The 27,113-nt window shown below is 42.0% G+C and overlaps 1 protein-coding gene across 3 annotated transcripts in view; it reads left to right on the forward strand.

Annotated features, from left to right (window-relative positions):
• The window catches only part of zbtb16a (zinc finger and BTB domain containing 16a), a 219,701-nt gene that overhangs the window by 166,260 nt on the left and 26,328 nt on the right, over positions 1-27,113 (forward strand). For all 3 annotated transcript variants that reach the window (XM_050040222.1, XM_050040224.1, XM_050040223.1), the window contains exon 5: positions 22,592-22,762. In XM_050040222.1, coding sequence (XP_049896179.1) covers positions 22,592-22,762 — 171 coding nt within the window. The remainder of the gene's footprint in view (positions 1-22,591; positions 22,763-27,113) is intronic.

Raw genomic sequence — 27,113 nt, forward strand, 5'->3', positions numbered from 1 at the left:
CAACAATGGGTTCTTGTAGTGCAATGTGACTTTTCTCTCAGACCTCCACCCCTGTACTCATCCTCTGCTGCTCCCAACAAAAGCCCCACGTTAACTACATTAAGCCGGCGGAGAAGCATGCCATCCCCATTGTACCTAATACCTTTATCATTCAGGAGCGATTTGGCTATGCTTTCCCCTGAGCATTCACGTATGATTTGCTCCTCTTTTTAAAGTTACGCACATCAGATAGCCTCCGTCTCCCAACACCCCTCATCCTTGCTTCTTTTTTCTCCCACCCCTCCCTCCTCCTCGCTTCCCTCCTTCCCCAGCCGTCTGAGAAAACAAAACAAACACCCTATCCTGTCCAGCGTGTCTGTGTCAGAAGGGATGCAGGGTGCTGAGTGTGTGTGTGTGTGTTGTGGTTAGGACAGTAGAGAGAGGTGCTAAAAGCCTTTTGTCCAGCAGGAAAGACGATGTCAGCAGCCACAGTGAGGGGAAAAAAGTGAGGGGGAGCTGGGGTCATTTGGCTTCAACCTGTTTTGTGTGTGTGCGAGTGCGTGTTTATGTGTGTGTATGGGCCGAAGGACCTAAGAGCCTGTGACTAATGTGGGTTTGCAACCCCGTCCACCCAGCCCCCTTTTCCTTTTGCATTGTCTGCCCCCACTGTCCAGATGGCCAGTGAGAAGAATAAATCCTGGGAAGGCGAGGAAAGATTTGAAATTCCATTGCAGAACAGGGGGTAAAGGTGGGGGGTGACGGGAGGTTGACAGGGTTTGGGTGGAGCTGGGTAAGTCACTCCCAGCCTGTCTGACCCACAGTCCCCTTACTTTAAGTAGAAAGTGTCCTTTTATGACTTAAGATTATGGAGTTTTAACTGAGCTGTATGTTTACGGTAAACAAAAAGGGACACAAACGAACAAATACTCTGAGACAACACGCACCAACTGCAACAACAGCCCATTAGTACAAGTGCGGGAATGAACTCTGGTTCAAGAGGGAATGAAAAATAGGAGACAGGGGCTGACACAAGCCTTTCCGGGCAGAAATGGATCACCCCTCACATCCCGTACCCCACCACCAGCCCTGTGTCCGATATTTTTCCATAGTCGGTGTATAACACACAGTAAATGTCAGTCAGCACGCCCCAGTTTGGAGAAGCAGGCTGGACACAGGCACAGAAGACACAGACGCTAAACAACATACTGCTGTGGATGTTGGCCGCACCAAACTATATTTTAGACACCTAAAATAATCAATATCAGTTTATGTGTATGCTATATCCAGAGTCCTTTCACCCCTTTACCTTTCCACCTGACAGTCCGTTCCAACTTTTGTTCCCTGTCTATGCTTTCTTCAAAGCCACCAGACTCCATTGACAAAAACAGCAATTTTAGCACACTGAACACAGGAGCTGCTGGTCTACTGCTGCTTTGATCAGTTAGTTAATATGTGTTACTGTGTAAATTTTGTAAATCGAAACTAATGCTCGTAAACACCAAAGTCACACAATAACACAAACAAAATATTTGCTCGAGGCAGCAGTAGACCAGCAGCTCCTGTGTTCAGCAACGTTAAATTAATGTATTTCTCAATGGAGTCTGGCTTTGAGGGGAGCAATATAAAGTCCTCATTTTCCTGTTGGAAATCACTGTCTGACATTAAAGTGAAGCAGGTCCTTTAAATTAATATGCCTGTATTATAACAAATGACCAGAGGAAGCTTGTCTTTTTCTCGTTAATGGCAGAATAACTGAACAGAATTATAAGAAGTCAAAGCTGCTGCTTTCTGAATATATTTCAGATCTTTGGTAACTTGAATCAGCAATATAAAATTTGTCAATCTTTTCAATAGAAACACATACAAGTCATCTTCAGTTGTAAATAGTAAAAGATTTTATTTGATAAAATCTCATTTAGTGGCACAAAGGGTCCGTCAAAAAAATTTCAAGGTGGCATGTGTTATCACTCTTATCACGACATAAATCTTTGTTTTTATCGACTAATATCAAATAAGAATTGACAACCAACTGTTACTTGTGAAATATTATTAACAAAATGATTCAATAATTAATTTTAAACTTTTAAAAATTACATCTAAAGCACCAATAACACATCTATTTAAAGAAGGAAATAATGTAAGATAATGTGATGTGTCACACTTATAATTTCCTTGTACGAACGGCGTCAAATAGGTTCCCAGAGAAGGTTTTTTAATTAAATTAAATTACATTTTTTTTAGGTAGAGTTTGCCTCTTTATTAGGAAATTGTTGGCACAACATACTGATACAGTCAGGTATAAATTAATTCATAACTAGTCCAAGTTGAATATTGCAGTAATAATGTAGCACACCATTTGAGAACCACTGTCCTAGAAATTACGTCTGTCTGGTTTCTGAATTATGTTGTCCTGGTAACGTAATCGCTGCCTGCATTATGTTCAGAGACAATGTTTCTTTCAGGTAAGGAAACACTACATTCATGTGCGACGTAGGCGTCAGAAGGAGGTGGGTGGGGAGGGTGGTGGGTGTACGCAGGGCAGGACTTTGACACCAGCTCACAACCAAACTCCTGTCTTTGGTTTAGGCAACAAAGCACTTTGATTAAGGTTAGAAATAGATTGTAATTCCAGTTAAATGTCAGTAAAATAACATGTTAATTAAAAAAAGTTACTAAAATGTTAATTAAAAAGGTGCTGTTGTCACTGCGAGTTAATAACGTATTGCAAGATTTGTTAATAGAAAACATAAGCATTATGTTTTAATGTTTTAAATAACTGTATACAAACATAATTAATAGGAGGCAGGGCTGTAAGGTGTATTCTGTATTCTCTGCTTCCATTTTAAACATCATAGGAAGCAGCATTTTTTTCTACCTATATTTGATTTAAAAATTTTCCCATCTGTATCTTTTTGCTTTGTCAAACTGTTTTCCTGTCTGTATTTTATTTGTTGAGAGTGGGTAAATATTTCATGTTTGGATAGCTGGCTAAAGACGATGTTTGAAATAAACCAGCTATGCCTCTTTCTTACTTTTAAATTATATATGTGAGGCCGGGTGGAAATGCAGACGGGCTCTTTCTGAGATGTTTGAGGAAACAAAATAGTGGAGGAGATTTTGGAGGGTTTCTGTGAGGCTGTACGGGAGGAGACAGTGATCAGAGAGGAAGGAAATGAAGCAGGTGTTAAAACACCATGAGTTCCCTAATCTGCGCTCTGGCATCATAGAAAGTTGACTTCTAGTAATTAACTTTTACAGATGTGAGGTGACATTTTTGGCACGTTTTGAATCGGTCTGAGACACTTCCTGCTTTGTCTTCCTTTTCATGTTGTCTTATACGTCTTCAGCTCGAAAGGAAACCTTTGTCAGACTTGAGGTTTTTTCTACAGGTTTTTTTTTCTAAAGTCGTTTTCTCCTCTCAGTGGTTAGCTATCAAAGCTGAAATCCTTTTGTTAATTTACACAGTTTACATTTGTATGAAGCTCCTTGCAGGTTTTGCAAAGCCTTTATTGTTGCACCCAGTGAATCAGTTCCTCAGAATAAGATCTGAGAGGATTTTTTTTTTTTTTTTTTTTTTTTTTTTTCCGTGTTCAAGATCATTAATCTCGGTGACAGGGATTTACGTCAGCCGACAGATTCACTGATATATTTAGAGTGAAAATGTCTCCATTTCCTGTTAAAGAGAAAAATAGGACTGCACTCAAATGTGGTGCTTCATCTGTAAACACACAATTGAGCATTTTATGTGGAGAAAACTGGGTATACAAATGACCGAGCTGCGCAAATTTCTCGGTGGGATACTCGAACCTCCCACTGAATGCTGTCATTTATTTTCATTGGTTTCCTGCAGTAATGGACTTCGCTTGAACAACATCTTTGTATTTAACCTTGAGAATGAAGCATTTGAGTGCGTATGTGCATTTATGTGGTCACGAGCAGACACGCACTTTACTATGATAATGATCATCTCGCTTACTATTTTTTCCCTCTAGGAGCACGTTTCGTTTGGCTTTTTGTAATTTCACAAAGGTCGCAATGAAAATTAAATTTTAATTTAGCACTGAGCCAGTGATGCTCTATTAGCCACCGTTATCAGATGTACAGGTATTAGTCTGGGTGACATCGGTGCACACAGTAAATATTGTCATGTAGAACTGAGAATATGTATCACTCTGTATAGACATTAAAAAGCATACACAGTACTTGCAACTACATCTACTTTCATATACATACACTCATTTCATGTTATGCAATGTTGTGTTAATGCATAATACAGAGCACTTTAAGGATTTTGCATTTTACTTACATAAAGTTGGGGACAAAGAAGAGACAAATAAAGCTCAAAAATGATGCAGCACAGGCCAAAATATATAGCTGACCTTACTCCCAATAAAGGTCAACCCAAGGGCGTTGGTTTTGTTTCAGTATTAAGGGGGGGCACATGTAGAATGGAGGGTTTTGGGGTCCTCCCACAGGAAGTTTTAACCGCCAAAAACTTCATTTGCTGCCTTCTGGTGAATTTTTCTGCACCAATTTATGGTGGAAATGTCTCAAATTCCGTCCAAATAAAACTCCACAGCCACTTTTATGTTTTAAATATTGAAGGGGATGTGTCCCCTGTGTCCCCCCCACCCGCACTCCCAAAATCTAGGCGTAGGGGCCAACCTCAATGATCCTTTGATGCTACATAATGCAGCTTCGCACATTCCGATGATTTTAGCCGGCTTTCTTACAACTTATATTTTGCGAAATGCAAATTTTGAAGCCACCCCCACCTTACTGGCCCCTACTGGCCCTCTAACAGTTGTACAGCCGTGGCCGGGCCCCTCCTGTTGAAACGGGGCCCCTCCCCGACCGGCAGAGGAAGAGCGAGCCAGTTGTCACGGCCAGGCTGGCTGAGAGTTAGGGAGGCCAGCTGTAGCACAGGAGCTGTTCCCTCTCATTTCCACTTCATTTATCTCCACCCCCCCCCTCCTCCTCATCCTCCTCCTCCCTCCATCCATCCATCTATCCCTTCTTCCTTTCTCTTCCTCCCTCTGCCAGTGGACCAGCACTCTCTCCATGCTGAGCTCCACTGTGCCCAGTCAGCTGTGGCAGAGCAAATGGCATCTCTTTGTTTCTTCCCTCTCTTCCTCAAAGACTCAGTTTAAGTGCAGTCATATGTTTGTTATATTTATACTCATCACCCAGTGAATGCTCTCGTATATTGCGGACACCGAGAGCCACCGATTTGATTTGTTTCTCTTCATAAAGCATCACTTTGTTTGTCACTTTTGTGTCTGCTTTTTTAGAGGTGTATCAGTTTGGAGAGCTCGACACTCGGGGGCTGGGTGGAGGGATTTTGGTTATAAAAATGATTTCTGGAGTCGTGTAGGAAATAAACAAAAGTAAAGGAAACCAAATCACTTCCAGATTTGACCCACTGTCGAGCCGAGCCAGGTCCAGACAGAGAACTCTCTCTGTTTCCTTTTCCCTCCCTCCCTCCTCTCCTTGGTATGAATCTGCCGTATCTCATTCCCCAGCGCTAATTCCAATTTAATTGCCAGTAGCCCGAAGCCTCCTCAATAGGAGTAACAAATGGTTTGATTCTGTAGACTTCATCAGACTGCATTTTAAATGCGACACAGTAACCCGGTGCGAATGCCAATGAAGCCTGGCGAGTAGCTCCTCTGTTTACTAATTATCCTTTTTCTTACTCCGAGCCACACTGCACAAGTTGTCTGATTAAATCGGATTTGTGGGGATTGGAGGGTGGGGTAGGTGGGTGCTCTGGCGGTGGTGGTGCTGGGTGAGGAGGGGATGTCGGGGGTGATGGTGGCGGGAGGGCGGGTTGGATTGGATGGCAAGCGTGGTCCGTCTTTGTAAATGATCCACAAGTCCACGACGAGAAGGGGCCGGCGGTGCGACTGTAAATCATGATAAAGGGCTCCGCCACTGTTTCTCACGTTGACATTAATTCCCAGCTCGCGTCGTTTATGATCTTTACAGTCAGCATGGCGGTGAGGAAAAAACAAACACATGCTGGTAAATAAATTCTACTGACATTTCAGAATTTATATCTGCTGCAGTCGTGCAGGGGGAGGCTTTGAGATTTCTTTAAAGTAGCTGAAGGTGGATGTGTGTTTCTGAAAACCTTTCAGGAGCGACATTATAGGAATACAGATTTCTGTTAAACATGCACGTCCTGTGTGGTTACCTTAAAGAAATTAGTGCATTTTAGTTGGTGTATTTTTACAGCTATATTTTTCTCGTCCTCAACAAACCCCATTAATATGTTAGTCCGTCTCTCAGTACTCTCTGACTTCCCTACCCTGTCTGAGGCTCTCAGCCCTGAGCCTGTTTGCTGCGACTGAAGACGTAATTCTTTAAAAATGGGTCACAAATATATAGTTTCATTGTTGAAAAAGCCTCGGCAATTTCCTGAAATGGATGGGCACTGTCGTTTTCAGCAAACATCACCCCGACTGGAGTAAATAGTACAATTGTCAGAGACTATTTCCATCTGCAGATTAATACATATTTGATGCTCTGGTGAGTGTTTACGGCAGCGGAAAGGTGCATGTGGGATTGACTCAAAATAAACTACATGTCCAATAGTTTTTGGACAACAATGGAGCTCTGACGAAAAAAGAATCGGCCACTATATATCGAGCTTTGGCTACACAGACAATCTTTGTTAATAGGATTCTCGTGATCTCTAGATTAAAACTTCATTTTTCATATCTACTGGAAAAAAATTACCGCTAAGTCTTCCATATAATTTATTACTCTCTCCTCCATCATAGCATCCTGAGCTAACGCTATAATAATTTAAGTGATAATATGAGAATAGCAGTGAAGTGCCCCAGTTGCTACAGCAGGCAGAGAATATGGCGCGGCTGTGATGTTGTGCAGATGAGGAAATTTGCACTGCTATAAAGACCTCTCCCTGTCAACTAAATGGCCAGTTGAGCTGCCATATGGTTGTGCTGACATTATCTCTGGGTAATTAATATGGCATCTCGCCTGGCATCTGGTGGCATTAATCTAGCTGGGAGCAGTTCATCTTACAATGTCAGCGCTGCAGCGGGCCCGACGTGAATTATCACTGCCCGATGGAACCGGGAGGCAGGGACGAAACAAAACAAGACACAGCAGGGCAGGGTGTGTTGACGGCGTGCTGCTGTATTTTCTTACAGTAGCGATTGCCTTTTCTTTGATTTCTTGTTTTGTTTTTTTTCCCCCTGCATGAATAATGTGAAGAGTTATTGGCCCCTTTGAGCTGATCCTCACTCAGCAAAGCTCGGAAGTCACTGCTGGATTGATCGTAATCAGTGTGCTAATGTCATTTTGTCTGGATATTTCTCAGTGTAAGACATTCAGTGACTTGTTTTGTTGTGTTTAATTGAACTTACACAAATATAGTACAGTGTGTCCCAGTTCCATATTATTTACTAATACTAAAAAATCCACTCTGAATACTAATGTTGATGGAGTGTTATTATTCGTATTTACAGACAGTATTTCAAATGTCTCTGACTCCTTTAATATTTGGTTTAAAGCGGTGCTTCTCAACCTTTTTTGGCTTTTGATCCTTTAAACAAAGCTGGAAAAAACTCTTGATCAATCTTAATTTTGATGAAGAATATAACAAAATAGATGAGCTTCAGCTGATGTTACTTGAAAATATCCAAGAAGCTCCTACAGCATATAAATGGACAAAGACATACCAAAGAACTTGTAGTAACACAACATTGATTCAGCTTCAGGCAGTGTATTTCACATGGACTCTAACATGTACAAGGTCTTGATCTAACAGTATCTTAACCTTTATACATCCTGGAGCATCCTCACATGCCTGCATGCAAACGGTTAAGACCCCTGAAGCCATCAAAAATACCTTACCATGACCCTGGATGAATCAGAGTTACTTCTATAATATATGATGCTATTAAATACTTCTATACTGAATAACCCTCCCATGACAAAAGCTGTCTCCCTGTGACCTCCATAGATATAGTTTGTCTGTGTGGCATGTATAGTTCAGGTACAATACATCTATAAGCAATGTTCTTTCTGAGTAATGTGTAAAGAATAAGGTAACGTTAGATACAGTTTTGTTAATAATCTCTTGATCCTTCAGATTTATCTTGCAGCCTTACCTCAGTAAATGTCATTGTTCATTTTCAGTGTGTTTTGTTGTCCATCAATGACGTCATCGGATATTTCCAGTCAGAAATGACAGCGTCCTCTCTTCTGTTTAGTTTCACACGCCTCCATGATGTTTTGGGGTTGTCTGTCTGGACCTATGCAATTCCTCAAATTTGGCACAAACGTTCACTTCGACTCAAGGTTGAACTGATTAGATTTTGGTGGTCAAATGTCAAAGATGATCTTATTCTCATGAACATGATATCTCAGAAATGCCTTGATGGAATTTCCTTAAATTTGGCACAAACTTCCACTATTAATCAAGAATGCACTGATTAGATTTAGGTGGTCAGTGGTCAAGGTCACTGTGACCTTATGTTCTGTCTCATTCTAGCGATCATGATATCTCAGGAATACCTGGAGGAAATTTCCTCACTGTGATCTTACGCCCATCCCATTTTTGTGAACACAATATTTCAGGAACACATTTCAGAATTTCCCTTACATTTGGCACAAATGTCCACTTGCACTCAAGGCTAAACTGACTGGACTTTGGTGGCCAAAAGGTCAAAGTTGCTATGACCTTGCATCCATCTCGTTCTTGTGAACATGATACCTCAGGAATGCCTTGAGGGACTTTCCTCAAATTTGGCACAAACGTACACTTGGAATTAAGGTTGAACTGATTAGATTTTGATGGTCAGAGATCAAAGTCATTGTGACCTTGTGTCTGTCCCATTCTCGTGGACAAGATATCTCAAGAACCCCTTGAGGGAGTTTCTTAATATTTGGCACAAACGTACACTTGGACTTAAGGTTGAACTGATTAGATTTTGATGGTCAAAGGTGAAAGTCACTGTGACCTCGTGTCTGTCCCATTCTTGTGAACAAGATATCTCAGGAATGCCTCAATGGAATTTCCTCAAATTTTGGCACAAACGTCCACTTGGACTCAAGGTTGAACTGATTCGATTTTAGTGGTCAACAGTCAAGGTCACTGCAACCTTGTGCCCATCTCATTCTCGTGAACACCATATCGCAGGAACATTGAAGGACTATCCTCAAATTTGGCACAAACTTCCACTTTGACTCAAGGATGAACTGATTAGAATTTGCTAGTCAGAGGTCAAGGTCACTGTGACCCTACAAAACATATTTTTGGCCATAACTCAAGAATTCATACGCTTGTTATGGAAAAAATTCACAGAAATGTCCACCAGGATAAAATGAGAACATTTTAAATCTAAAAGGTGAAAGATCAACTTCACTGTGACATCACAATGTTCCGCAAAAACACTTTTCTGACCATTGTTATCATGATTTAGAAACAAAAGGGGAGACATTTGGTCGGATACTGAACTGGTGACATTAATTTTGGGTGTCCACCTTGAAACTGTAGTGATTGTACCGGTCTTCTGTGTTGCCATGTTAAACACGTGTGTGAAGCATCCACTTTTTAGAATTTGCAGTTTAATTGCAGCAACATCTATATTTGAAACATTGTGTACTGTCATGGCTACATGAGTCTGGACAGACATGGATATGAACTGAAACTTGACTGGTTCACAGAGGCACACAAGCGTGAGGCAGTAATTCAACATTTTTATTGTGTTAAATAAAAGATTTTATGCATAAGCCTTAAAGAAAGTCATAAATTCAGCTTTCTAAAACATTTTGATAACCTATAATTTGGGTCATATTAAGCATATGCGTGACTATAAGTAAAGATTTGATGCATCGTTGCCTCAGTCAAGTTGTTTTCCCCCTGCATGCAGATGCAGTTCTCTCTCTTTTACTAAGGCCTCTTTTTAACAGCCACTCCTCCCTCCTCCTGTTTGATCAATAAATAGTTCTGTGGAGGTGTTTTAAATCAATTAGCAGTAGCACAAACATTGCATCTTATTCTCTTTCACATACCCTATACACAAACATACGTACAGAGTGCGTCATGGTTGCTGTGTTTATGTTTCTGCAGTTATGTGTCTGTGTTTAGAAGCACATAAGAGGAACCAGGCTGGAAATGTGAGCTGAAAAAAAGAGGATGTAAGTGAGCGCTGTGCACAGTTGGATAACAGGATACTCTGAATGAAATGGTGAACATTAGCTCACAGGTGATAAATACGACTCTGAATCTATGTGCTCTCTCCTGCTTTCCTGAAAAGTCATGAATCAAGCATGATTTCTTAAATTTGCAAATGTGTGCTCTGTGCTCCAAAAGTGGGAAAATGGTGTGGTGCTGTTCCAAAACTGTAAGAGTAGGTAAACAAGAAATATCTTCAGTAGCAACTGGTTAAACACTGAAATCTCCAAGTTCACATGACAAATCGACAGCTCTTGCCGTGGAAATTTCAGGGCATAGAAGAGACATCAGGGCCTGAAATAGTCATGAAAGTTAATCCTAACTTGATCCCTAACTTAAACCAAGATTGTTTACTTGCCAAGTTTAAACCATTAGCTACAGTTTGCATGTGGCAAACAGAAGATGATTTGCCCAGGTTGTGTGGAGTGATGTAATTTGGATGCAATATGTGTTATGTAAACTGCTTTAACAGTATGGTTATTTCCTCATTTCTGCATCTGTGTTGGCAGTCCTCACGCTCCTGTTAACACCATGTGGTAGCTTTACAGCACATGAGTTGCTTAGAGTTAAATGAAACTTCTAAAATAGTTAACAGTATGTGTGGAAGGCTAAGAGTTTGGGAATGTTGATCTATTTTGATCGTTGTAATGAGGAAATCGTCAACGCTGTGGAAAGCAAGAAATTAGCAGAAATTAGTCTCAAAACACAGCAGAACTTAGTAATTTTCATTTTCTACCAATCAATCAGAGACGTTGGTTCCCATGACAGCACACTGTATTTTTAGTGTACTCCAGAGGAGACATTATTCAAAACAAATCCCAGAGCTCCGTCTGAAACTGCCAGGTTCATGATCACCAGCCCGATCACTGATTCTTAGACTATGACCATCTGGAAAGATTCATTAAACATCCTGAACCTCTTGAATCCTGATTATCCTCTTTAATTTGCCCTTAGCTCGCCATGGCCACATTACTGTATTCAATGCAGGGGCAGATTATGAGACAATGGGCCCCTGGGCACAGATATACAAAGGGCCCCACCACCTCTCCTACTAGAGCAAGACTCACACGCTGCTGTGGTGGTTTTGCTTCTCTTTGTGGTCATATTGTGTCTCTGATTTTGTGTGTTCTGATTTTGTGTGTTATTGAAGTGATGTTGTGTCTCTTTGAGATAATTTTGACTCTTTTTGTCATTTTGTGTCTCTTTGTGGTTGTTTTGCCTGTTTTTGTAGTTATTTTGTGTCTCTTTGCAGTCGTTTTGTGTCTCCTTATGGTTGTTTTGTCTCTCTTTATTGTCATTTTGTGTCTCTTTGTAGTTGTTTTGCACCTCTTTGTAGTTTTGCCCATTTTCGTAGTTATTTTGTATCTTTTTGCAGTTCCTTTGTGTTTCTTTGTGGCCTTTTTGTGCCTCTTTGTAGTTGTCTCGTGTCTCATCATGGTTCTTTTGTTTTTGTAGTTATTTCGTGTCTCTTTGCAGTTCCTCTGCATCTCTTTGTGGCCTTTTTTGTGTCTCTTTGCAGTCGTTTTGTGTCTCTTTGTGGTTGTTTCGTGTCCCTCTGTAGTCATTTTGTGTCTCCTTGTGGTTGTTTAGTCTCTCTTCACTGTCGTTTTGCATCTCATTGTAGTTCTTTTGTGTCTATTGATAGTCATTTTTTGTCTCTTTGTGGTTGTTTTGCCTGTTTTTGTAGTTCCTTTGCATCTCTTTGTAGCCTTAGGTTTTGTGTCTCTTTGTGATTGTTTTGCCCTTTTTTGTGGTTGTTCTGTGACTCGTTGCAGTTCCTTTTAATCTTTGTGGCCTTTTCGGTCTCTTTGTGGTCATTTTGAGTCTTCCCCTGGTTAGTATGTGTTAATTTGAGTGACATTTTGTAGTTAAAGGTCAGGGGGATGTTCATGTTTGACTTGTAGGAGTAGTTTTTGTTTGTCAGGACAGAGGGGAATATGTATTTGTGTGTAAGATGGTGGTAGTTGTGGGGTTTAAGATTAAACTTTATGGTGACTAGACTGTGTCACAGGCAGCATCAGTTACCCACAGGGGGCCCTGCTGGCCAGCCGTACGCCAGAAATGATGACTACGGCGTGAAGTCCTGAGACGTACCCTAACATTTCAACGGGGACCTTTTCCGATCCATACGAGAGTAAATTACAGAAGGCATTTATTTGTTAGCTCACGACAAGATCCCTTTCTCCAATGACACCCCACGGAGGTGTAGGTAAAAAGGTGCTTGCCGACCTTTTCAGAGCGGCCGTGACCTGATGTGTGATGAAGCCTGATTGCAGACGAGAGCGACAACAAACACTTGTTGTCTAGACGGAGCTAAAGAGCAGCGGGAACATCACCTCAGCCTTCGTTTCTCACACCTTCCTCTGCCGACACAGGCACGACTGTTGTGACTGGTGTTTGTGGTGACTGGCAGTTTGATGGTGGCAGCTAGCAGAGCTGAGAATTCAGCGGAGCACCTGGCTGGATGGATGTTGTTGTGACTGGTGGTTGAAGCCTGTGTTTGCTGGTGTAAAGCAGGAATAGTTCGAGGCGAGAAGGGAACAAATTGGTCTAATTCCCTTTGAGGTATTTTTACTCTGTGCTGCATGCAGTGCATCTTTTCGTAAAAGAAAATAATACTACAAAATATTACATGTATGATGCATATTTTTAGTGATGCATTATGAACTACAGCCTCTACATGGTCCAGTGTGTAGGATTTATGGGGATATATTGGCAGAAATTGAATATGATATAATATGTATGTTTTCTTTAGTGTATAATCACCTGATTGTTGTGTTTCTATTGCCTTAAAACAAGCTGTTTATATCTACATAGGGAGCAGGTCCTCGTCCATGGTTGCAATCTGTAGTCGTCAACCTTAAGGCCCTGACACACCAAGCCGATGGTTGGCCATCTGTCTATGTTGGGCCGTCAGTGAGCGTCTGTTGCCCTAGTCATTGAAGTGTGTTCCGCACTGTTTCCCCTCGTTGTCTTCCTTTTTCTGGCTGATTCTGCATGGTGAATCTGCATCAGCAACAGCACAGTCCATGGATGAATGAAATCACTCTGACTGGTAGTTCAGCTCAGTGCACGAGAAGAAAAACAGAAGTGAGGAAAGTAAACAAAGAGCTAAAGTCAAGAAGGAGTGAGACCGAAACTTGTTCGATAAGGTCAGATTATTTTTCTTTAGCCATTGAACTCTTTAGCAGAAACGTTTCCTGATGGTTTGTGTTGCTGTACACTGGCACGCAGTAATTATGCTCTGTTTATTTAATGCTGGATTGTGTTGTTAACTTGTTAACTGACTAACTAGCATCAAGATGGTCTTTTTGACTGCAATCTGCTGTCCTAAAGACTTACTTCTTCTCATGCAGGCTCAGAACACCCATACTGGTTGGCTGTAGTCTCTGCAGTGTATTCATGTGCAACTTTTTGGCTGAGACACGTTGACGTCAGGTGATGCAGCAGGGAGCCTTCGTCACTGCTTGTTCTCTGAAGTTAGTTTGATGTGTCTGGACCTTTAGATGCCACTAAATCCCCCTAAATCCCCCGTAAATCTTATACACTGTTCCTTTAAATGAAAACTCCAAAGCTGGAAGAAGAAAAAAGATTCATCAATTACTGGGACCATTCCGCCATTAGAGAAGTCACCTGCACATGAGATAAATCATTTCTATTGACAAAAAAAATCTTAAATCACTTTAACTCCTCAGTATTTTTCCCAGGAGCTTTCAGCCACATGTTGAAAGCTTGTAAGTGGACCTTGAGTTATGATTTTTTTGGTAAGTCACTGTTCACAGGTCAGGAATGAACGCTCATGCTCAATCACGTTTATGAGAGATGAAACTTTCATAAGTTCATAAGCAGCACTTGAAGGCAGCAACCCACAAAGCCATCATAAATCATGTTGTGGCAACTTTAGGATCATGTTTCTGTTATCAGGCCTCCAACTGAGATCGAACGGAGACACCTACAATTAATGAGGGCGTTTTAGGATGCAGCAGCCTACATTTAGTCACCCTCTCTATAGATAAACTATAGCTTATTATAGATTGCTATTGACAAGAGCTCGCAGTAACAGAGGTTGGGGGCTGTGGTAATGGCCTGTGATTGAACACCTTGTGCTGAGGTCCCGCTGCTCTCTGCCTCATTAACTCTGGCAGGTCCTCCGTTCAGCACGCTGCATTGCAGGCCACAGTCAGGACGCATTTAACTGTCTCGACTACAGTCCAAGAAACACAAGCCTTTCAGGATGGATTTCAGGCAGGATTGGAAGGACTAAGACGTGTCTTTCAGTTGTTTAGGTCAAACATTAAAGCTTCCTGTTAAGCTTCTAAGATCACGCTGTATGCAGAAAACATTTAGTCATTCTGTGTGTTTGTTCACAGGATGAGAAATGTTGGTTTTCAGATGCACAACGAGGAGCTTGTTAGAGGTTTAGCTAAGGTTTTAGACTTTTCTGAAAGTAAGATGGAGAGACTGTAGAAAAACAGGCACGTAGATTCCATGAGTGGCGTCACCTTTAGGTCTCTAAGGGATGTTTTGGTTTTACTGCTCACCTTTTTCACCGATTTCAGTGAATCCTAATTTAGTCAACTTTAATCACTTCTCTTCATGCTTTAATATCCTCGTAATGGAGTTCTGATTCTCAAAATTATCAAGACTCAGTAAAGGGAGAAAAATGACCTATTTAGACCAGGACTGCAACAAATCATTTTCATTGCTGATTAATCTGTCGATTATTTTTGTGATTAATGGATTAATTGTTTGGTCTCTAAAATGTCAGAGAATTTTCCAAAGCCCAACATGATGTCCTTAGATGTCTTGTTTTGTCCACAACCCAAATACACTCAGTTTGCTATCATAGAGGAGTAAAGAAACCATAAAATATTCAGATTCAAGCAGTTAGAATCAGAGAATTTTTCACTTTGACTAAGGAGCTCCTGGACTTCATTGTTTTCCCAGTTTGTGGACATTTTAGGCCGCTGTTTTTCTTTTTTGAGTTAACTGCTAACTGCTACCACTGAGACCACTCTGTCCCCTATTCCGCAATCGTACCTCATATACAGAGTGGCGAGATGGCATACTGGCGGGATATTCCCACCTTGAACAGGCAGTGTAAAAGGAGAGTCAGATCCACCTCTCGCTCCTCCACAGCTCCATTTTTGTCCTGTTATGGTAACTTCTGGAGTGAGAAAGGGAGTCCACAGACCAATCAACCTGGTCTCACTCAGAAGGTGTCGAAAACTGGCACTTTGTCATTGACTTCCGTCAGACACAGATGAAAAAGCCGTCCATTTACATCGGCATGATACGTTGCTGGTTGCTGTTATCGTTTAATACCGCCAAGCAGCATCGGGGGAAACATGGCAGAACAACAATGAAAGTTCAGGGGGTGGAAGTCCAAGTAGGGTGGGCAAGAGGAGGCCGGTGTTCACCCGGAATATTGTAAATCCAAATTCTGCTCTTCTTTCCTAAACCCAAGCACATGCTTTTGTTGTTAAAGGAAAAAAAACATCAATTTGCGGTGTTGTGTTGACATACTTTTGGAAGAGACTGTATGCAAACTGTACATTTCCTGTGAAAACAGAGGTGTATGTTGACAATAGACAATGCATGTAACAGGCAGAACTTGACATGGCGTCCCAGAACATCAACATAACAGGCAGAACTTGACATGGCGTCCCAGAACATCAACAACCAACACACCCAGGGTACCTTGCACTTAATATCTCGACGTGGAAAGTCCATGACCAAATGTCGATATGTGATGAGGTTGGAGTGAGAATGTGTTGAACCATTGGGTGACGCTGTGGTGGCTACATCCATTATTTTTTAGACAGTCTTTGTTTTGAGGCCATTTATTCTGATCCTTTAAGACTTCCTCAGACCTTTCCTTAGAGCTGGGTGGGTGCTTGGTTACCCCGCGGCACATCAGAATCAGTAAAAGTGCCTACCTCGATGGCCGGCCTCTGCCCCATTTCTCTGCTCTGTGCCCATCCGGCCACTGTCACCTCCCATCGGGGAGTATTCCTCTCCATTACCGGCCTCTGTCCGTCCCCCACTTAAATAACAGCAGCCCTGCCACTCCAGGCCCATTAAGATACTGCCGGCACTGCCGCGGCCACACACACAATCAACCACAAGCTGCCCGAGCCTTTATAAATAGATGGTGGGAGAAGGAGAGAGAGGCTGGTTAGAGGAGGTAAATTATTCCAAAACAGCCAAACAGGACTGAGACTAAGAACCCCCCACCACTCCGGCTCCTCCAGCTCCTTCTTTCAGGTGTCACTTTGGGCTGACTCAATTTTACACTGTAATGGACCTCCTGGGTCAACTACTTTTCTCCCACCTTTCCTTCCTTTTTTATCTCTCCACTGCTCTCTTCATCTATCAGCGGCCGACAACACCTTTACTCACTTTCCTCCAACACACACACATTATTCCCAGTACTGACTGTATACTTTGTACCACTTAATTTTGTCTAGCACTAATCAGAGTTCACACTACACTTTACTACAAACTGCGGCTTGCAGTTTGTGAGACGAGGGAATGATAGCGAGTAGCAAGAAGCTCTCCCACATTGACTGTTGAAAAGCCTGCAACATCTGGGATGACGCCCACAGTTTTATGAAAGGATGTTTCGAAGCCTGGATTTGCATTTACTACCTACCACCATCTTTGGCGGTTGCAGGTGCTGGAAAATCCAAATTCACACGTACAGATCTTGTCTCTCACATGTCTCATGCAAGTTTGGTATGTTGCTGCTATACCTGTGCACAGCCTCGTTCATTAACAGAGGGATATGTTTCAATGCATCGTTTTTCTTATTCAAGTCCTTGAAGTGGTCCAAGGTATAGTCAACATCAGATCCTTTCTGAAGACAGAAAGCATACAGTACTTTAAGTGATGAATGAGACTGAGTTGTATAGCTAAGGTATGACCTCTACTGAGCCTGCAAGATGCTGAAAAACTTGTTCATGCTTTTGTTTCCAGTTGTCTTGATTATTGGAACACACTATACCTTGGGCACCCTAAAATTGCCACTACAAAATTACAGACCATTCAGAACGGTGCTGCTGCCAGGGTTTTCACAAAAACTAAAAAGAGAGACCATATAACTCCTGTTTTACGTAACCTACACTGGCTTCCAGTATCTTATAGAACTGATTTTAAAATCCCTCTATTGGTTTTTAAGGCTCCTAATGGTGTTGCCCCCTCTTATATCATAGATTCCCTATCATCTCATGTCCCTCCACAAATCCTGAAATCCTCCGCAGCTGCTTTTTTAACTGTTCCTAATGTCACTACAAAAACCTTTGTTCTTTTAGCTACGACGCCACAAAAATATGAATCACCATGCCTTTAAATATTAGACTTGCTGGCTCAGGGGACAGTTTTAAACCAAGTCAAAAATATCATATATCCCATCCAAATCTGGGTATGCTGTGGTTGTTGTTAGACTTTTTTCTTCTGTTAATTATGCACAGGGCAGAGCAAAACAGCTGCAAGACCTCTCCAGCCATACAGCTTACTCTGTCCTCCTTACATCAGGATATGCAGCTTTATGTTTTGGTATTGAACAGGGCTTTCTGAATGGTAGCGATGCAATAAATAGCAGCTCCTCAAAGCTCCTGGGATCATATATATGTTGTCATTATTTTGTATATTTAGTTTTGCTGTACTTAAAAGCAGCATATTAAAATATGTCCGTCAGTTTCCAGTTTCATCGTTCCTACGCAGTATGGAAAAGTTTGGTTCTAGCAATTTCCAGGTCTGGATAAGTATGGACAGAAGAAGAGAGTGTATGGAAAAATATTTGTGTTTCTAGACAATTGCCCCGATTCTGTTTTCTAAAATTCAGAATTTCTAAAAATAATTTGATCATACAAGCAGAGTGTTTTTTGTGGTGTTTGGAGCAGGCAGCCAGCGCTGCATTAGAGACTCGTCGACTGATTGGTTGTTGTTGCCACGCCGCGGTCTAATTCTAGCAAAGGCCAATAGATGTGATAGGAAGAGGAGGAAGGGCATGATTTTTTTCACAGAATATCTGTCTAATGCTCTTCTTTCATAATATAATGAGAGTTTCAGCAAATATGACAAAGTTAAGAACTTTAAAACCATTTATTTACATAATAAACATCTAGATATTTGTTCTCAGATGTCAGATATGGTCTGAAAAATCTACAGAGGTCTGGAAAACTGTGGAGTTTTAAAATGGACAATTTGAAGGAACCCTGTAGCTTCTACTTACCGCTTTTGTTCTTTACCAGTACAGTTTTGTCTGTGTGTCTGTGTATCACATTGACTGTTTGCTCTCTGTGTTATTCTCTGAGCTGTCTCATATTTCTTTGAAAACACCGACTGTCGGACTTCTTTTAAAGTTGACACATACAGTTCTTGCTGACACGTATCATACGGCATTCAACTTAATGTGACTCGCCACTGTAACTGCCCCGACTTCAAAGTAAAAGTCTTTTTCATGTGGTGTTCCTGCTCTTTGTTCTCCAGCTCTGTTTTTCTCTGTACGTGTGTGTGTGTGTGTGTGTGTGTGTGTGTGTGTGTGTGTGTGTGTGTGTGTGTGTCAGTATCTGGGTGTTATATTTCCACCAAGTCCACGCCTCAGCCTGGACCTGAGGTCAGAGGTCTGATAACCTTTTACATTCCAAACCCTTTTTTCCTCTAATTCTCCATCTTTGACCTAAGTCTCTCTCCTCCCCTCCTCCCCTCATCCCTCACTTTATCTTTCGCCTCTAGACCGCTCCGGCCATTTTTATTCTCTACCTCTCCAAACAACAGCAATAATGGCGTGTTACTTTACGTCTTTAATGTGACCGTGAATTATTTGGTCCGAAGCGGCCTGGAGGAAGGAGTTCTCTGCTTATGAAGGTCCACTGACAGAGCCAAACCTAAGATACACGATAAACAAAGAGAAAGGGAGCGAGGTGGAGAGGGAAGTGAATAGAAAGCATGCCTGTCAATCAAAGCCACTTAAGTACCTGGAGTCCTAGAGGGATTCCAGCAGCAATCGACCCCATTCAATAGCCTCTTCATTGATAAAAGCAGAGAGGAGGAGAAGAGACCGGCAAGGAGAATACAACACAGGAGAAAACTAGCATAGCACTCGTTACATGCGTGTACTAATTTGCATTTATGCAATCTACTGAAAGGTTTAACATGTGCTGGTATGTTCATTGTGTGCCTGCACATCTTTGACAAAAGTGCAGTAGTGGAGATGAAGTGATACATTCCAAGTTCACATGGAAGAAAACAGGAAGACCTTGGTAGTTTGCATGAGCAGTGGCATCTACCATGGCTGAAAGATAAAGAGTGCCACCTACTGAAACCATATCTTCAGAATCTACTTTAAAGAAGACCAAAGGGAAAAGAGGAGTGAAGATTTTGAAGACTGAAGTTTGAAACTAATTAACAAGCATGTTCACTGATCATATTTTGTGTGATATATCAGTAGCAATACCCAAAAATATGTGAGGTTTGTTCTGAGAGTGGAGCTGGAGACAGGGGCATCATAGTCAGGGGGGAAAGTAGGAGTGAGTGCCCAGGGCCCCAATGGGAGGGGCGCCCTCGAAAAGCCTGGAGTGAAAGTTTGGTTTTGTTTGCAATTTTTATTTCTAAGTAATTAATGGCATAACTAAATTGAAATTGGCTGAATAAATTGGTTGAAAGATTGAACTTTGTATAAACAGTGGAAGCTCTCGGACGCCCCTCTCGCCCCCTCAAGGTGCAAAATGGTTAAGTCCACCCCTGCACTTTAGGATTCGTCTCTAAACGCTACTAGAGCTGAGTGAGCTACTGCTTACTCGAGGTTCCAAGAAAGAAAGAATGCAGACTGACTTTGTGGAAAAAAATAAAATTCAAAAGGTGCGTAAAGGAGAAATAGCTCAAGAGAAGAAGGGTGGGAGACAGAGACTGAAAATGTGTCTCAAATCACATACTTCCGTAAGTATACTTCTATGTAGTATACTGTGTGCAGTATGTACTCATTGGCGTAGTGAGTGAAATTTCGACAGGGCAGTGTTGTCTCAAACCAAACACGGCCATTGTGCACTCACCGGAAATGACGACCGCAAATTAGCTAGTTAGCAAACTAGCATTAGCATTCGTGTTATCGTTTGCGGTACCAAATCATTATAGACTGCTAAATTAACCCAACAAACATACTGCTGGCTTATACCCAACAACAGTATAGTGGTGCTTAGTGCAAAAACCATGTGTATTTGTACAATGCAGCGACATTCACGGTCGCACAGTCCTTGGCCGCCATTTCTAGTTTGAAAAGTGGTCCCTATCCTTCCGCTACGTAGCCAAAATGGCGACCATTGAGTGTGAGAAGAGTCCATAGTTCCACACTCAACTTTTTGACTGTTTTGAGTGCACCATCTAGGTACTCATAGTGCACTGCATTTTCCATACTTCTCAGTGTGAACGCACTTATGCACTCAAAATAGTAAGTGTAAGTACACGAGTACGCGATTTGAGACACAGTGTGAGACTTTACGTAATAGTGCTTGAATGTATCCCAATGTAACTCAGTAGGGTGCTCCAGGATGCCCTGGTTCCCTCATCAGAAAACGAATGGGATTTTGTTTGCTCTGTGGCAAACAAACGTTTATGGCACTCCAAGATAATCTTCACAAATAAACACCACTTTTATGGTTTTTGGGGCCTAAATGCAATTGCTAGAAATAAAAAGCTGATGTTTTTAACGTATATACTGATGTATTTTATATCATAGAACAAAACATGAAAGTCTCTTAAGCTTGTGTTAACCACCGACCTTATTTCAGGCATCGAACCAAAAACCCATCCAAAAATACCCATTGATTTGTAATGAGGGAACCTGTAGTGCTAACATTTTAACTCATTTCTGGGTTTTAAGACTCATTCCTGGGGCACTCTGTGCAACCTCCGTCAGCAGTTAGTTCCAGCCACTGAAAATAAAATTAAATTTTTTTGCCATTAGTTTCGAACCCAGCTTTTTAGCCCACGCAAGAAAAAAAACATGGCAGCTGCACACAGTAAATGTCATCTTATTTGCCAACAAGGCAAACATCGGCCGACACTGATCTTCAGCCGGTGAATCAGGGCACCCCTGCTCTGCGAATTTAATGGCAAAGTGCCCAATAGAAATTAATATATCTTTATTAAAAGTGGCACGTCTGTCCTGATTGTGACCCAAGAGGTAAGGTCAAGGGGTTACCAACATTTTGGGAATCTTCCTCACCTGTACAGCAGACATATTAGTACCTCAGGCTTTCAGTCATGAGTGTTCAACAAGGACCTAATGGAAATTCTACAGTGCTGCAGACACAGCTGCTCTCTCTCCTGTACAAGAGAAAATGAAACATCGAGACAGAGCTTAAGTCAGAAAGGGAAGGTTTGTCAATATTTATTTCTCTCCCCTTCTTGCACCAAAATTAGATAGTTTTTCTCCCACTTGGTTTGTACATCACCCGAAACTGAAATCTCTTATCTTTACCTGCAATCCAGCAGCTCTTCTCTCCCCTTCCTCCTATCATCATCCTCCAGCGGTGCATCATCCCTCCATCCCTGTTCTTTAGCGTGTAGAGCAGCCGAGACAGTGATTGATCTGGCGTGGAGGCTGTCGTGGGCCCTCCTCCTCCTCCTCCAGTGGTTATGAACATGAGGCGGGCTGCTCTTCATAGATTTTTAAATTAGTGTCAGCTTTGCCCCAAAGATGTGTTATTGACTGATGAAATAGAAACTGAGCTCCAAACACTCAGTCCTTCCCCAGAGTTTTCCCCAGCCTGGTAATTGAAAAAGTGTGAAGGGAGTGTGTTCAAGGGAGCGTGCAACTGTGTGTGTCTGTTCCTGTGTTTGTGATTTTATGTGTTTGGGTGCTTGCAACTGTGCACTCTTTATCTCTGCTGGAGAAAAATGCACAGTGCTCGCTGGAGTCAAGATTCGATTGAAGTATTGCATAGGAGATCTTTATCTTCTACACACCCACCCTGAAACACGAGTACTGTGTGCACCTTTAATCCTATAAATACAGTAGGCTTCATGTGAGCCTCTGAAGGCACAGTTAGTAAACTGAGCCCACGACATCGCACCTGAGTTGTTGCGTATCCTGTGTCTAAATTGTTATGTGTGTGCCAAGCTTTAAGTGTGATTTGTTTGAGCAAAGCTGGCATTGGTTGTGGCTCTACTATGAAGTGCTGTGGGGGACGGTGACACACCTGGCTAGTTCAACAATGACGAGGCTTTTTTTTTACAGCCAAACTGTCATTTTTGTTACAGCTGAGGTCAAGACATCAATAAAAGACTTGCAAACTATAAAAATAAGACCCAACTTGTGCTAAATCATTGGCAAATGAATAGAAATCCTTCCTCACAGCTCTCCCCACTAACCCCCCTGTTGTGTCTTTTCCTCCGCAGGCTCCGACATGGCCATCTTTTGCCTGCTTTGTGGGAAGCGTTTCCAGACCCAGACAGCACTGCAGCAGCACATGGAAGTCCACGCCGGCGTTCGCAGCTACATTTGCAGTGAATGCAACCGGACTTTCCCCAGCCATACTGCACTCAAACGTCACCTACGCTCACACACAGGTCAGTGGAAGCACTCACTAACTGTCTCCGCCGCGGTGGTAAGGCCTAAAGGTCATCCATGATATAAATGGAAGCACTGGTGTGCTCCACAGAGGATTCGTTTTTGGCACATTCTCCGGCTCATTCCAGGGAATCCCTCGACCTTCTCCTACCAGATCTGATGTGTAATCCTTGTGGTGTATTGTGGGTAAGCCCATGGGTCTGCTCCCATTTTAACCCCAAATATCTGAACGAGCCTTTGGGAGACATCATTATCAGATGTTCAAACCACCACACCTCGTTTCCGTTGACTTCAGGGTGCAGCGGCTCTTATTTTGCTCTTCATATGGAGTGTGAGCTTCTCTCTTCCCATAATGCTGAGCCAGACACCCAGTGAAGGAAACTTATGTCAGCTGATCTCTTCCACAACTGAGTGGTAGCCACTATCCAGAGCTTAGACCACTGGTTCCCAACCTTGGGGTCCCAACCCCTACAAGGGGTCTCCAAAGCTTCGCTGGGGGTCATGAGTCCTTCTTGATTTTAAGGGGTGTAAGATACATTAACAGCTGGCCTATATCTCAGCGTTTCATTCATTTTCATGAAAAAAAAACTAAATGAAATTGTTGTTGAAATGATTGTATTTCACATTTTCACCAGTATCTTTCAACAACCTATTGGTGACGTCACTGGGATGTTTGTTTACAAGGAGCGCTGAGTATAAAACTAATCTCCAGACTAACTTAAGTCTTGATACAACAGAGTTTGGAAGTTTTGACGAGATACAAAAAACCACGGACACAGTTAAAAACCAACTGCCGATGCTTTTTGAGCCAGTAAGACCACATATAGTTTAAAGACCTGTTCCCAGGGAGTTGGATTTTCTGCATCATGAAGCATCAGTAAAATAAATGAACAGTGTGACTCACCATCAGAACAGCTGTCGGGGTTGAGCATCACTTGAATTTGTCCCGTTTCCGTGTGTGTGTGTGTGTGTGTGTGTGTGTGTGTGTGTGTGTGCTTAGATAGCTGGTGGTGCCAGTCCGGTTTTGCATTTGCGCGCCCATCTTCTTCTCTGTGTACATAATAGACTCTTATCCTTGACCACCAAGATCTTGCCAGTCTTCAGTAAAATTTTGGAAACAAACAGCTCCCTCCTCAGTGACAGAATCGGCTTATGATGTCAGCTTCACCTTGGATCACAAACTAAATGTTTTATTCTGTTCAATCCTCAGTGCGTTTATAAAGCTGAAAACACACCTTTGCCACGCATCAAGTGCTCAGGTGTGGACAGCCCCTCATTGTCTTTTTAATGATGGGATCGTGGGTCGTTCTGATTGGGATATTTCTCCACCTCAAAAATGTGACTCTCCTCATCCATTCTTCATCACACATGAGACCAGACGTTGCGCTGGACTTTTTTGTCGCCGGTCATTTTGACCGACAGGGTCATAAAAATCCGGTCATAATCTATTTTTACCAGTCATTTTAATTTTTGTTTTTAAATGATAATAAAGATATTCAAAGACATTTAGTTTTCANTTTTAATTTTGTGTCACCGAGCCTACAGACTACATAAATAAAATGGTCAGAACAATATGCCCTATTCATTCAGTGTTTATCCAACATGCTCAATACATGGACATGCAATGACAAATTGTCATTAACTTATTATGTTATAAAAAATGATTAAAATATGGCCTTACCCATGTTTAAAATGACCTGTTGATGTGAAAAAACGAGTACTGACGGGAACAGACGAGTGGAGTCGATGTTTAACCGGCGCGGAGAGTACAGGAGAAATGTGCTGCCTGTGTGGACAGTCAAGCGCCTGCGAGTATACTCGCAGGACTTCTGCGGCACTAACGCATCTGGTGTGTCCAGGCCGTTATGTCAACAACGCTACATGAAGCAGATGAATGACTTTTTCTCTGCAGTGTGAAAACGGCAGCCACTTACTTAAACCACTGACTGTGCACTCCGCCGCCAAGTGGGCAGGGGCGGTAATTGCAACCGGTCAAAATGACAGACGGCCTTCAGATTTTCCGGTCATTGCTGTAAAAAAACGGTCAGTGTCCGAGAATATCCGGTTAACGCGACCCCTGCATGAGACACAGCTAGAGTTCTCTATGTACGTCCATGATGAGAAGAGGAGTCGAGCTGCCACAGGAGCAGAGGAAAGGAGCTGCTACAGGAGCTGATATGTACAAGCAGAGAGCAAGTTTGGGAAAACTGCATTTAATTCGGGCGGCAGTGAGGCTGGAAATAGAACAGTGGCGTGAATTGCCATGGGCGGCGCATTCAGTAGCATCAATGTTTGTCTAGCCGCTGCCGGGTTGTACATTGAATATAATAGGGATGTATTTTTTGACCAGCAGCGTTCACCACTGGTGTGTTTTGGTCTTTAGGCTCCTCTCCCAGTTTTGTATATCTACATAAGTAATACCAAACTCCAAGTCTTCCATCCAAACAGCAAGTCAGATGGACCACCACCAGGGGACACCAGCTATACGCAACTACGTGACTTTGTGTACATTATCAGAGAACAAAATAGCCATCATAGGACAACATGTGCTTTACACTGCCAAGTTTACCTACCACAGCAACAGTGACGTTGGTGATGTCACCAACCAGCTAGTTGAAAGATAGCTGTGCCCTGCTGGCAAAAAACACAAGGTACAATCTAGGTTGGTATCAAGTTTGATTACAGTGTCATATCTCTCCTAAGATAAAAAATCAAATGAACTGCAGTCATATACAGCCATACTGTTCAGTGTTTCAGCTCCTATATTAAGTTTAGATTATTATTCAAACTTTAAAAAAACAAACAAACAATAGGACAAGGACTGTGAAGACCTGAACGTAAGCTATATTCTCAAAGCTTTCAGTCTCTGCCTAAACAGCCTCATCCTGCATTAGAAAAATACATAGTTGGGGCGTCGGTGGTTTAGTGGTAGAGCAGGCGCCCCATGTACAAGGCTGTTGCCGCAGCGGCCCGGGTTCAAATCCAGCCCGTGGCCCTGTGCTGCATGTCATCCCCTCTCTCTGTCCCCCTTTCACGCTTACCTGTCCTGTCCAATAAAGGCAAAATGCCCTAAAAAATATCTTAAAAAAGAAAAATACATAGTTAAACAACCAAAGAGCTGATAGAACAATGGCCACGTGTTAGGGAAAGGCCTATTTAAAAAATGCATAATACAGACAAGGAATCGTAAAAAACAAAGCAAAACAAAAAGATGCTAAAAATATCAGGAACACTAATTTCTGATGCAATATTTACAGAAAATAATCAGCTCAAAATGTACCCAAATTGCTTGTTTAACACAAACCTCCTGCAGCTATTGCATTCAATATTAATTGATTAGTTAACTGTACAGTTTATCAGTTGTTCTGTACTGTTATTGTTTTGCTTCGAAGATGAAATATCCATAAAATGTCACTTAATCAGGGGTCGTCAATTACAGACAAGGAAAAAAAAGGCTGGGAACCACAGGCTCAGACCACAGGTGAGGGTTGGATGGCTGAGTGACACATAAGGAGCCTTCCTTTCAAGCTCAGCTTCCTCAAAGCCGTGATATTCAGATAAAATTATTAGTTACCTGTTAAAATACGGACTACATTTTGGAGAGCTAACTAGGGTAGCTGGTAAGAATGATGACGAAAAATCCGATCCAGGTCATAAAAATGCCACATTTCCTTTTTTAATTTGCCATACTTGCTCGCCACTGCCACACCTACTAATAATTCATTCCTCCTGGAACAACCCAATTTACATCGGCGCCTCAGGTGCACCAGTGCAATGCTGCAGCAGCATCTCTGGTCAGGGAATTACTCAACTCCATTGGTCATGCTCAAAAAAGAATTTGCAGTGAACTTGCATCATCATTTGTGTCTGTCTGCCCCTTTATTCTCCAAAGAGCACACTTGAATTGATTCTGTTTCTACCAAACTGCTAATAGAGCGGAGCAGACAGTGCAGAAGGGATTCATATTGACATCAAGGATTTGTAATAGAAACAGAAAAATTGAATGTTAAGTCACAGGCATCAGTGGCAGTTTAAAGACTTTATTTCAGACGTTTTTAATCATTGAAACAATTTGAAAAGAGTTAGAACATTAATGTCTGAGTGGAGTATTAACTGCTGAGTTATTCTGTAGATGAGCCACTTTAAGTTTTTTGGTAACATTTCAGGACCGCAGGTTCCGCAGCTAACTTTTACAAAAACTTTTGTCATTTTGTCATATTTGATGAAACTACCAATTCTGCCAGTACTATATGAGACAGTGAAAAAATAATGCTCCTCTGGCTCAACTTAGTGCTCCTAATGACATATGCAAGAATTCTCTGTGCCTGAATAAAAACAGCCAATCAGAGG

The sequence above is a fragment of the Epinephelus moara genome, chromosome 3 (genome assembly GCF_006386435.1).
Source record: "Epinephelus moara isolate mb chromosome 3, YSFRI_EMoa_1.0, whole genome shotgun sequence".
Lineage (NCBI taxonomy): Eukaryota > Metazoa > Chordata > Actinopteri > Perciformes > Serranidae > Epinephelus > Epinephelus moara.